At 38.6% G+C, this 11788-nt stretch overlaps 1 protein-coding gene across 4 annotated transcripts; it reads left to right on the forward strand.

Annotated features, from left to right (window-relative positions):
* Nucleotides 1-634: 634 nt before the first annotated feature.
* Nucleotides 635-11416, forward strand: LOC140582353 (uncharacterized). 4 transcript variants are annotated; one of them, XM_072706727.1, is made up of 14 exons: nt 635-3302; nt 3732-3821; nt 4037-4065; nt 4327-4478; nt 4763-4906; nt 5184-5280; nt 5708-5854; nt 5935-6095; nt 6229-6365; nt 6502-6595; nt 7055-7385; nt 7499-7670; nt 7806-7933; nt 8036-11416. In XM_072706727.1, the coding sequence occupies exons 2-11, from the start codon at nt 3787-3789 to the stop codon at nt 7328-7330; spliced, it is 1272 nt and encodes a 423-aa protein (XP_072562828.1). In that variant the 5' UTR covers nt 635-3302; nt 3732-3786; the 3' UTR covers nt 7331-7385; nt 7499-7670; nt 7806-7933; nt 8036-11416. The 4 variants fall into 4 exon arrangements, 2 of the variants coding, with proteins under 2 accessions (XP_072562828.1, XP_072562827.1); XM_072706726.1 differs by having other exon boundaries at nt 3732-4065; XR_011985288.1 differs by having other exon boundaries at nt 635-4065; nt 5184-5285.
* The last annotated feature ends 372 nt before the right edge of the window (nt 11417-11788 follow it).

Raw genomic sequence — 11788 nt, forward strand, 5'->3', positions numbered from 1 at the left:
GGAGTCCGGAACGGATTAAGTTCGAGAACCGAGATACCACTGTATAGTGCAAAATACCATGTATTTTGTAATGTCTCAAATGAAGTAGGCCTAAACTAATATTAGGCCACTAAACATAGTGTACTATCAAAGAGCAGCCCATTGGTTTTCAATTCAGTAGCCTAATGTGAAATACTATGGTTTAATGGTTTAAAATTATAGTAAACAAAAGCAGCTCAAGAAAATCAACTATTCATATGTTATAGCCCATTTATATGAGGAAGAGAACAAGAATTCCCGGCATGTTGAAAAAAGTGCCTACACCAAACCTTTCCATAGACTAATAAGAACCGAGAGAAAAAAGGGAAAATAAATGTCTTTCTCATAAATTGAGCAACATAGCACTATCTGCATTTAGTAGGCTATAGACCTGGTTAATTCAACTTTGACACTGACGGTGAAATAAACCTGTACAGTTTGGTCACTTAAAAAACACTGACCGTTTTTGAAAGTTATGTCTGTACCTGATCATGATGGAGGAGAATGGTAGTCTTTATATACGAGATGGCCCGATGGGGATTGGTAAAGGTTTTTTCCTCGCCATCAAATGTGATACGGAATGTAGCTGGATAACGGAGACCAAATTTCACATCCTTAACAGTTCTAAGGAGCTGCTTTGCTCTTTAAAGGCAGCTCGCTTCTTTGCTATCGCCAGAGTGAAGTCCGGAAAGATGTGCACACGCTTCTCCTTGTAAAACAGCTGCTTCTTCTGGCTGGAGAGACGAAGGATGCGATCTTTCACGTCACCATGATGTACGCGGATTATGAATGGCCTCAGTCCTAATGAATGGTGGCCCCGGTCCAGACGTGGAGTTTCCTCCAGGTTCAGTATCTCCTTCAAAGCAGTTGCGCAGAATTGCCGCGGGTTGGTCCCCTCTTGGCCCTCCTCTATTCCAACAATGCATTTAGTTGTCAGGTTACACACATCTGACTGCAGTTTTTTCACGGCAGTTTCCAAAGTAAAGACTGTAGAGCTCCACACCGTGGTAGACTGCTCGAGGTCGTCCAAACGCTCGGAATGCTGTGCATTAGCAGTCTGTAAGGAGCTAGCCATAGAATGCAACTCTTGGCGGATAGAAGTTATTTCTTGCCAGAGGACAGCAGTTTGTGTATCTATTTTCGTGCCCAATAGTTCAATCGCTGTCATAATTTTCTCAACCGAATCCGAAGAAAGTTGCTGTGCATCGCCCTCAGTGGTAGCCTTCTTGCTACTGTAGCTGTAGCAGGTTTCTGTGAGTGACTAGCCATTTTTAAACGAGGAGGAAAACAAAACTTTTAAACGCGTTTTCTTGCTGCCTTAGTCCTTCAATTAGTGATGTTAAACTTTTCGGATAAATATTTATCTATCAATATGGCTTCTGCAAGTATGTAAATATAATGAAAATGAAATTGCTCACTGAGCTCCAGGACCTCACAGCCTCACATGTCGAACGTCAACCGGAAGTTCCCATGCAATTGTTTCTTAAACATACCTTTACCTATCTTATCTTATCCTATGTTATCTTATGTTATGTGAAGTGTCGCTATTTACATCTGACAGATAGCCCATCTCCACAGCCATCTCCAGAACCCCAGGGATGTCACTCAGCTGGTCCAGCACATCACTAGGAAATTTGACCTCATCTTCATCAAGTCTCGGTCGCAGGGGCACCCTCATTATCCCCGTACGAATAGTGAGCCTCAGAGTTTCCATTCCTCTGTTGCTTGCAGATGTGAGCTGAGCTCATGAAGTCATTCCAGAACTCCTGGCACCAGTAATGAGCAGAGCACTTGGCATCATAGGTCATCTTATTGTAGTTGCTTATATAGTAATGACTGAATTTTTCCATTTTTTCAATAACAAGAGAAGGGGACAAAAACGGTGGTGTTGGACCCATGACCAGCTGAGATGAGGGGGCCTGCACCAGAACGTGAGGCAGAGGGGTGGGATGAACTACGGCTGGAGCTGAAGATGGTTCTGGAGCTGGGCTAACTGGTGAGGCTACGCATGGGGATGAAGGAGGGGAGTCCATAAAAAGAGATGGAGAAGGAGGTAAAACAAAAGAGGATGGGACTGGTGAGGGAACTAAGAAGGAAGTTGATGATAAGGCTGGTGAGTAGGGCTCAGGGTGCGACATAGTTGGGACTCGATGCAGGATGGTAGCGATCCCACATGGGTTGAATCGAAGGCAGCTTTTGTAAGTTCTTGGTATATGGCCCCCTTCCGTCCTTTAGGTTTCCTCCTTCGTCCTGATAAAAGAATGACGGTACAATTATGCAAAATAAAGTGTAAAAATACAAGAGTCAAATCAATTGATGGCTGTTAGTGACAGACAGACAGCACACTTGGCAGTCAGTACTGCACATTGAGAAAAATACTGCCGTCTCATTGTCTCATTGGAGACAGGAAACGAATGCTTGGGAGACTTACGCGCTGGTCTCGGATTGGGCCGCCTGCATTTCCGTTGGGGTACTTCACCTATAAAAACACACCAGTCAGTGCACAGATTGCCTGATATGCAGAACAGCATTTACTATAGAGAATGGCAACGCTGGAAAGGTTCATGTGCACCAAGGCTAGCAGCCCACTCAATCCAAATGCTGGCATCAAGAACTGACTATTGAATCAAATCATTTATATAAGTAAGTGAACTTTATTGTCATTCACTCCATACAACAGTACAACAACGGAAGCATAGCTGAACAAAATTGCATATCCCCAGGCTCAATGTGCAGACATAAAAAGATGCACATAGTCAACATAAGGATAACACAAAGCAAATTTCACTTCTTACACAGAAGTAATTAAGACTGTGTAAGACAGCATAAGGCAGCACAGGACAGACACTAAATATACAAACCAATATACATACCCAGCAGGCATCCGACATTGTCACAACGTTGAATGACAGTTGAAATCCTGTCTTTATGTTGACAACATTGTTTCAACATAAATATGATGTTGAGATTTCAATGCCTGCTGTGAGCAAGCAGGAACAGCGTTGGCACTATGCTGATCTTGCGTCAAAATATAACAATATAATATATTTTTTAAAAAAGTTGAAAAAATCATTCTGGTAGCACTCTGCAAACATTTATTAATATTTTGGAGGTATATTTTTTTAAAATGCTGTAATCTCTCGGTTTGGACTGACCGCCGAACCGCCTTCGCGCATGCGCACTTCCTGCATTCTCCAACGGTCTCCCGCTTGAGCGCTGCTCTGGTTTTGCAAACACTTGGAAGCTGTCGAAGAGGTGGATCCTAGGCACAGGCAATCCAAAAGGTAAGCATAGGCAATCATGAAGTTGACCAACATCTAAAGTAAAAGTTATTAATGTTCATTCATTGATTTGTTATTTGTGAGGCCAATGATCTTGTGATTGATCTTGAAGAATAGAGAGCTGTGGTCTTATAGCATCTTGCTGTTGAGTCAGAGAAAAGACTCTTGCAGAAGTATAGGGTATCTCTCCGGAGTAGTCTATATTCTAATGGCGTGGGGATATGTTTGATTGCCAGTCCTTCCCTTGGATGATTAACATATGTAGAAAGGTGTCAGGAAAGTTGTGATACTCTTTTTTTGTGCAGCTCCTGGTACCACCTCCTCCGCAGTAGACCAGTGGTGCTGGATGTATATTTGCATAGCATGACACAGTACTGTTGTTGATTTAATAGATTTTTTTTTTTTAAATCCACCGCGATTGTGATGAATAAGGCAAGAACAAAAACCCCAGAAATGGCTCCTGCGTGCCAGCCAGGGACCAGGAGGGATGCACAGCAAATTCGGTGGTGTTAAAATTTCAGTGTAAGGCCTTATGGTGTTGAAGTGTTAAAATAAAAGTGTACATTTACTGTAATAAACACCAGCTTGTGTGAAATGATGCCCCCAAGTGGTGTAATATTTTGGTGTTGCGCTTCCAAACACCTGTCCAGTGTTAATTGTACATACGGGAACTTTTGAGCAATTGAGGCAATGCAGTCCGCATTTGACTGTGAAAATAATGGCGTCTCTTTCGGTAGAGTCCTGCGATCGAAAGCAAAACACAAAGGTAAGATTAAGAATATTCACTTTTAACATGTTGTTTTAATACAACTATATATACATTTAATTGATACGCAGAGTTCATTTTAATATGTTTTATTTCCATGAGACGCAACGTAAACTAGCTTTAGTGAGTCACTGGCAGGCTATATAGGCCTATCTTGTAACATTAGTTTTAGTGAAATCGGACATTTCGAAACATTAGAACTGCGTTATTTATTGTGACTATACGGCTTTATTTTTTGATCGGATTAATTCAATTTTATAGGAATTTTGGGCGCGAACATCTACACTGATTCGGTGCTTATTTTACATACGGGACATTTCCGTCGTCATGTTGGTCGTTTGAAAGAAAGGAGAACCGAGCTTGAAGCACACAGTTATGGTCTTTTCTCTGTTCAATACAAGATAAAAACACAGGTAAGGCTTACAATTCTGATTATGTTTGTTTTAAATGACGGCCAATCTATTTTTATAATTTGAGTAAGTTATATGTGGTTAGTGTGTAAAAGTAAAGTTGTTAAAAAGTTATTATAGAGGATACCTATTTCTGAAGCAGGGTGCCTGAATGTTAAAGCTGTTTAAAACATTCTGCATTTTAGTAAGTTATTTTGTACGTTTTGTAACTGTTAATTGTTAGTGAAAACTGAATTTCATATATGGCCGTAGGCTGTTTTTTAATCGAATAATTTCAATTTGCATAGAAACTTTGGCGCGAACATCTACACTGGTTCGGTGCTTACTTTACATACGGGACATTGCAGTCGTCATGTTGTTGGTCGTTTGAAACAGCGCGCTTGAAGGACAGTTATGGTCTTTTCGCAAATCAATGCAAGATAAAGCCACAGGTAAGACTTACACTCCTGATTGTTTGTTTTGATAAATAAAATTATTTATAGTGTTTCATATTGAATATATGTGAACTGTTGATTTTTACTAATTTAAATTTTAAAAGACAATCAATTTTACGTTTTAAAATGGGTACAAAACGAACCATAAATTTTGTGTACCGTTACACTCCTAAGCATTAGTTAATTTCTGATACAAAGACCGTGTTCCACACCTTTTTTTAATTTATATGCCTATTTTAATGTAGGAATGCTTTTTTAAACATGTTTTTTTAAGCAAAACATCAACATTATGCTGTTAAAAGTGCAGTACCAACATCACAAAAAGTACATAAAGCTTACTGGATCGTCTTATGATTCTGTAATCAAGGATGGTACTGTAAGTGCTCCTCAATGGTGATATCTGGCTAATAATTGTAATATGGTTTATATGCATTCCATTGTTAATAACAAGTCTTTCCCCCACTTTGATGCTCAAGGATATTTTCTTTTGTAAATATAAAATGAAAGAACAATTATAATGTAAAAGCAGAAACATTGCTTTTTTTATTCTATATTAATTATTTCTTTTTCACCTCTTATACGTGGATAGGTTAGGTTACTAAAAAGGTAACTTCCCCAGATCAGATTCAGGGATTTTTTGTCAATTGCTGTAAATTGTCAACTTCAAAATCAAAATCAGTGAATTTGAGGGAAATGGTTAAGAATGCATGATTTTTGCATGATGGATGAGATCTTTTATTTAAATCTTTTTTCCTGTTCACCTATTTCTGTTCCGTAATTTCCATTTTGTCTTTCCAGTCAAGCAGAAGTTTGACATCTCCACAGATCATAAGGTTTTTTTAGCTGACGAGACTGGAACAGAAGTAGATGAAGATGTTTTTGCTGACATTATTGAGCAGAAGCCTGACACTCTTTGGATGGTAATTGATGCTGTGGCTGTAACAGGTATGAAAAGATGTAATTATATGTATATGTGTGTAAATGTGTATATATGCTTTTGTTCTAAATTTCTATTTGATTTTAAGACTCTCCTGCACACACAAGCTATCCATCTTCAAATGAGACAGATGCACCATCACTTCATTCAGTTGCATCATCGTCAGACACACAGCCATCAGACAGTGATGGTCCTTTCTTCCCACCTAAAAGAACTCGTTCTGATGACCATTTGCAAGAAGCTAAGGAGGTAATATGTGCTTTTGCTATATATGTGCCACTTGCTGATGAACTTGTTGCAGGCTCGTCGCAATCCTACTAAAATGTGAATGTTGTTTTGTTAGATGATTTTACAATTTATTTATTTTTTGTTTGTTTTTAAGCTTGTGAAAAGTGTTTTAGAAAAAAAGCCTGCTGGGGAGAAGATATTGCAGGAATACAAAACAACTGGGAAAATCACAGATTCCACAAGACGGATTCTTGTGAACGCATTAGTTGGAGACATGATCGATAAATATGGGTAGGGTAAAGGATGTTGTTCCCTTTACTCTGTTTAAATAATTTGACTATACAGTGTGTGAATAACCATTCTAACTACTCAGTTAAGCACACTTAATGACTAAATAGAACAATGTAGCTTTTTTTTGTTTACTTAGGAGTATTCCACCTAAGGAGATCAGAGTTAAATATGCAGTTGGGATTGTGACTCTGTTTCCCTCTCTCAAAGATCCCTTTTCCAGAAAAGGCTACGTGAGTTCTCTAATTTACTTTTTAGTAGGGATGCATGTTGTTATTATTAGCATGCCATATAATAGGGATGTGCAAAGCAGCCGGTATTTGTATCTGTATTTGTATTTGTTGAGGGGGGAAAACTATTTGTATTTGTATTTGTATTTGAGTAAAATTCAAAATAGGCATAAAAATTCAGTTTTTTGCATTAGACTTCTAATTTACATTATAGTGTATGTATTCTTTAATTATATCCATTATAATAATTATGGATATGCAATATTGGTTGATGTTTGTTTGAAATAAGTATTCGTAAAAAACACGTTATTTGTGCCTTTCCGAATACCGTATTCGGGTTCGGCTCCACCCCTACCATATAATTATCACTACTTTTAGGTCTGTTTATATATTTCATTTATCAACGTAAAACTGTCTTTCATGTAAGTGCTGTAATTTTTACATTTATTGTTTACATTGTAGGAACACTTCTATGATGCAGAAGGTAACTCAGGATATATAGCCTGGAGACTGAAGACAGTTCAACGTAACAACCGCTGCAGCAGAACCACTTCTGATGATAAATGTGAGAGGAGGGGTCCTCGAACCGAAAGAGTCTTCCCCAACAGAAAAGCAGCTAGAAGGAGATCGCTGTCAAGAAGCCATTTCATTTTTGAAACATTGCTCAGATCCAGAACAAGTTACTGCAAAAATGAAATCTACCTTCCAGTATCGCCAGAAAATGATCCAAGATCCTGAAAAATCATCATCTGTTCTTTCCTTATTTCCAAGGTTTCTTGACACAAAAGGACTTGTAAGTGTTGCACACAATAGGTTGTTGTTGTTCAAAATTGAATGGACTATTTAGCTGCAACACTCTGTAATGTAACTAATTATTTTCTTGCTTTTAACTGTATACAACTTTAGGTGCTTCAAGACTTTGAGTTACTGTTTGGAGTGGAGACTGCATCTAAACTTCTGGAGAAGTGGGACTGTACTCTGAAGCAAAAAGTAATTCAAGAAGCCAAAAACCTCACTCAGTCACCACTTTTGAGTTGTCTGATTCAGTCTGCAGAAAACTGCAACACCTGTCAAGAAGGTACAGACAGTTCATTATGTATGCTAATCAAGAGTAATGATAATCATTTTATGTGTATATAAAATAACTTATGTATATTGGTATATATGCTTATATAGATTTGTTATGGTTTGCTTTTTTCTTTTTTGAATTTAGACTGGGACTGTGATATGTCTTCCCTGTTACTGCTGGTCTATCTCCTGCCACCACCTTCTAGCGGAAATAAGAAGTTTGTCAAGATCAGTGTTCGTGAAGCTTTGGATCGCGTAGTAAGATTTCATAAGGTATGCTTACTCTTAATTTTATGTAGAACTGCATGTCATGCCTAGAATGTTTAACATCTAGATGTACATTAATTTAAATGTGACTCTTTTTTCTGTTTTCAGTCCTGTTGCAGTTTTGAAGAAGTCCTTGGATCAACACAGACAACACAGCCCTACATCTTGGCAGTTGGCACTTCGAAGAGTAGCATCCATGACTACTACATTGCTGTGGATAAGTGGCTCATCCCCTGCATGGCTAAGTCCTCTCTCTCAGCCTTTGACGAACTTTTCAAAGTTCATTATGTGTTTGGCATTTCATATGATGCCGCTTTGCACAATATATTTACCTTTCTTCAGACCACGATTTACAACATTGATGTAGGCATTACCCGTGAAAGCCCACGAGTCAGAGATCTTCGAGCCAAGTTTCTTAATTAAGCGTTGTTACACAGTCATCTTTAAAACATGTTCAGGTGCTTTATTTGCAAGTTGATTTCTGATACAGTAACAGAGTTAATTCGCCATCTCAAGCTTACTCATGCTATTTTTCCTGGCAGAAAGTCACAGTTGGTATGCGATCAGGATGGGTGTTGTCAAAGATTTGTTACATTCTCCGGCTTCAGAAAACACATCCAAAGTAGACACAAGAGTAAAAGCTCTGACATGCATTCATTAGAACCTCCCTCTAGACCCTCTTTAATGCAGCCCTCCCGCACAGTTTCAGAAAAACCAAGCACAAGTGGCCATGAGAGAACATTGCGAACCCAAGAAATGTGTGCATCTCTAATTGCAAAACTGCAGAGTAGTGGAGTACCCACCAATGTTGTTACATCAGTGGCTGAAAATATGGAGGAACTTGTGTATGAATTGCACTCAAACATTAAAGAGGATGTTGTTAACTTGATTGAAACTGATGAACATAGGAAAGCTATTGAAGAATATTTTGACTGTCTTGAGAATCCCTTCTCTAAGTTCACAACAGAAACAAAATGGAAAAAGTATTTCTTTGAGACTTAGGGTGTTGTAGAACCAATTGAAATACCTTTAGGACAGAGATATGACACTAGGCGAAATACAACTACAGGTACATATGATCAAGTGCCAGTCACTGATAAATTCGTATATGTTCCTGTATTGCAGACGTTAAGTTTCATGTTCCGAAATGAAGAAATCCATAAACATTTTGTACAGCCAAGTGAGGAGAGGGAAATTTTAAGAGAGTTTTGTGATGGTAGCTATTTTAAAGAGCATTCCCTTTTTTCCAAAGAAAAGAAGTCTCTTCAAATACAACTTTTTTATGATGACTTTGAAACCTCAAATCCTCTGGGATCCAAACATGGCATTCATAAGGTTGGGAGTATGTATTTTGTTTTGAGAAACATGTCTCCTAAGGTCAACTCTGCCCTAATGAATATTCATCTCTTGGCACTTTTTCACACACAAGATCTCAAGTGGTATGGCTTTAATGCAATTCTGGAGCCTATTGTGTGTGATATTAAAATTCTTGAGAGTTCTGGAATTAAGTTGCCACTCTCTGAAGAACCAATACGTGGAACAATAGCTCAAGTAACTGGTTATAATTTAGGAGTGCACACACTCTTTGGGTTTGTACAGTCATTTAGCGCAAACTATTTTTGCAGGTTTTGTCTAATTGATAAGCTTTCTTCTCAGACCATTTTCTTTGACGATCATCCGGACATCACACTGCGTGACAGAGTTTTACATGCTGAGCACTGTCAAAGCCTCCTTACTGATGATGGTTTACAGTCATCATTTGGTGTCAAAAGAACATGTTTACTTAACGAGTTGGAGTATTTTAACACTAGAAAGACTGACTGGGTCAATTGACCCAAATCAAACAAAATCACTGCTATTTCTCATTGAAGTTCTTGCTACAAAAATCTGAAAAAAGTTAGCTTCAGTTAGCTTTCGTTTGACAGCTCATGCATATTTTGGCCAAGCATTTGCCGCAAACAGGACGCTTGCACGTGTCACAGGTAGTGACAGTTTTGTTGCGTTTACAAGCGACCGTGACTTGACAGCTGACTCTTCTCTCAAGTTGCCCTGTCGGTGATGGTGTTATGACTATTATGTTATTGTTATTATGACTTGGTTATCTAATTCATTTGCATGACATTACGTCAATTGACCCAGTCAGTCTTTCTAGGTATATACTGCTGTAAAATACTAATTTCACCAGCAACTTCATTTGTGTTACCATGTTCTGTTCAAGAATGATAAAAAAATAAAAGTCAGATTTTTTCAGATTTTTGTAGCAAGAACTTCAATGAGAAATAGCAGTGATTTTGTTTGATTTGGGTCAATTGACCCAGTCAGTCTTTCTAGTGTTAATATTTCTGAAAACTATGCCATGGATATCATGCACGATTTACTAGAGGGAGTAGCACAGTTAGAGATGAAATTGCTTTTTGATTATCTGTCGGAGAGCAATGTTGTATCCTTACAGTCTGCGAGCAACAGAATTTACTAATTTAACTATGGTTATGTTGAATGTAAAAACCGACCTACCATGGTTAAGTTTGAACAAGCTGGGACTGGGTTGGGTCTCAATGCCATCCAGACATTTTGCCTCATTAGAAATCTGCCACTGATTTTTGGAGATCTGGTTGAAGTAGAAAATAAGCACTGGAGATTACTGCTGCTTCTACTGCAGATAATAAATATTGTGTTTTCTCCAGTCATCTCGAATGGAATGACTGTTTATCTGAAACATTTGATCTGTGAACACCACACGCTGTTCAAAGAACTCTATCCAAGGAATCTTATTCCCAAGCATCACTTCATGATCCATTATCCCCGATGCATCAGGAAGATAGGCCCGCTTGTTCATGTTTGGGGGATGCGTTACGAAGCAAAGCATCGCTTTTTTAAAAAAAGTGTAAAGAATTTCAAAAACATTACGAAGTCATTAGCACTTAAACATCAAATGGCTATCGCATACCACTGGGAATCTCAGCCTTTCAAGAGTATAGAGTGTGGACCTGTAACAAGCGTTCATAAGAACATAAGAACATAAGAAATTTACAAACGAGAGGAGGCCATTCGGCCCATCAAGCTCGTTTGGGGAGAACTTAGCTAATATCTCAGAGTTGTTAAAATCTTATCTAGCTCTGATTTAAAGGAACCCATGGTTTTAGCTTCCACTACAATAGCAGGAAGACTATTCCATACTCTGACTACACGCTGTGTAAAGAAGTGCTTCCTCAAATTTGTTTTAAAATGTTCTCCCGCTAATTTCCACTTATGGCCACGAGTTCTAGTATTTAGACTAATATTGAAATAGTCATTTGGCTGAACAGCATCCAGACCCGTTAGAATCTTATAGACCTGAATCATATCCCCCCTTAGTCTCCTTTGCTCAAGGCTGAACAGATTCAGTTCCGCTAACCTCTCCTCGTAAGACATTCCTCTAAGACCAGGAATCATTCTCGTAGCTCTTCGTTGCACCTTTTCTAAGGCAGCAATGTCCTTCTTGAGGTGTGGTGACCAAACCTGCACACAGTATTCTAGGTGGGGTCTTACCAAGGAATTATATAAGTGTAACATCACCTCCCTTGACTTAAACTCCACACATCTAGAGATATAACCCAACATTCTGTTCGCCTTTTTTATTGCTTCCCCACATTGGCGAGAGTGGGACATGGAAGCATCAACATACATACCGAGATCTTTCTCGTAATCAGCTACCTTTATTTCAGTGGAACCCATAAAATATCTGTACTGTATATTTCTGCTCCCTGCATGGATTACCTTACATTTATCTGTGTTAAATTTCATCTGCCAAGTATCAGCCCATTCGCTAATTAAATCCAGATCCCGTTGAAGCCTCTCTGCTGCTAGATTAGTATCTGCTAC

This window comes from Paramormyrops kingsleyae, chromosome 24, assembly GCF_048594095.1.
Source record: "Paramormyrops kingsleyae isolate MSU_618 chromosome 24, PKINGS_0.4, whole genome shotgun sequence".
NCBI lineage: Eukaryota > Metazoa > Chordata > Actinopteri > Osteoglossiformes > Mormyridae > Paramormyrops > Paramormyrops kingsleyae.

What these genes read in the sequence shown, in the direction of transcription:
- LOC140582353 (XM_072706726.1), top strand. Translation starts at nt 3,990, where the DNA reads ATGCAGTCCGCATTTGACTGTGAAAATAATGGCGTCTCTTTCGGTAGA. An exon ending in TGATGCTGTGGCTGTAACAG is followed by an intron (nt 5,855 to 5,934) that starts GTATGAAAAGAT and finishes TTTGATTTTAAG; the next exon opens with ACTCTCCTGCACACACAAGC. An exon ending in ATTTGCAAGAAGCTAAGGAG is followed by an intron (nt 6,096 to 6,228) that starts GTAATATGTGCT and finishes TTTGTTTTTAAG; the next exon opens with CTTGTGAAAAGTGTTTTAGA.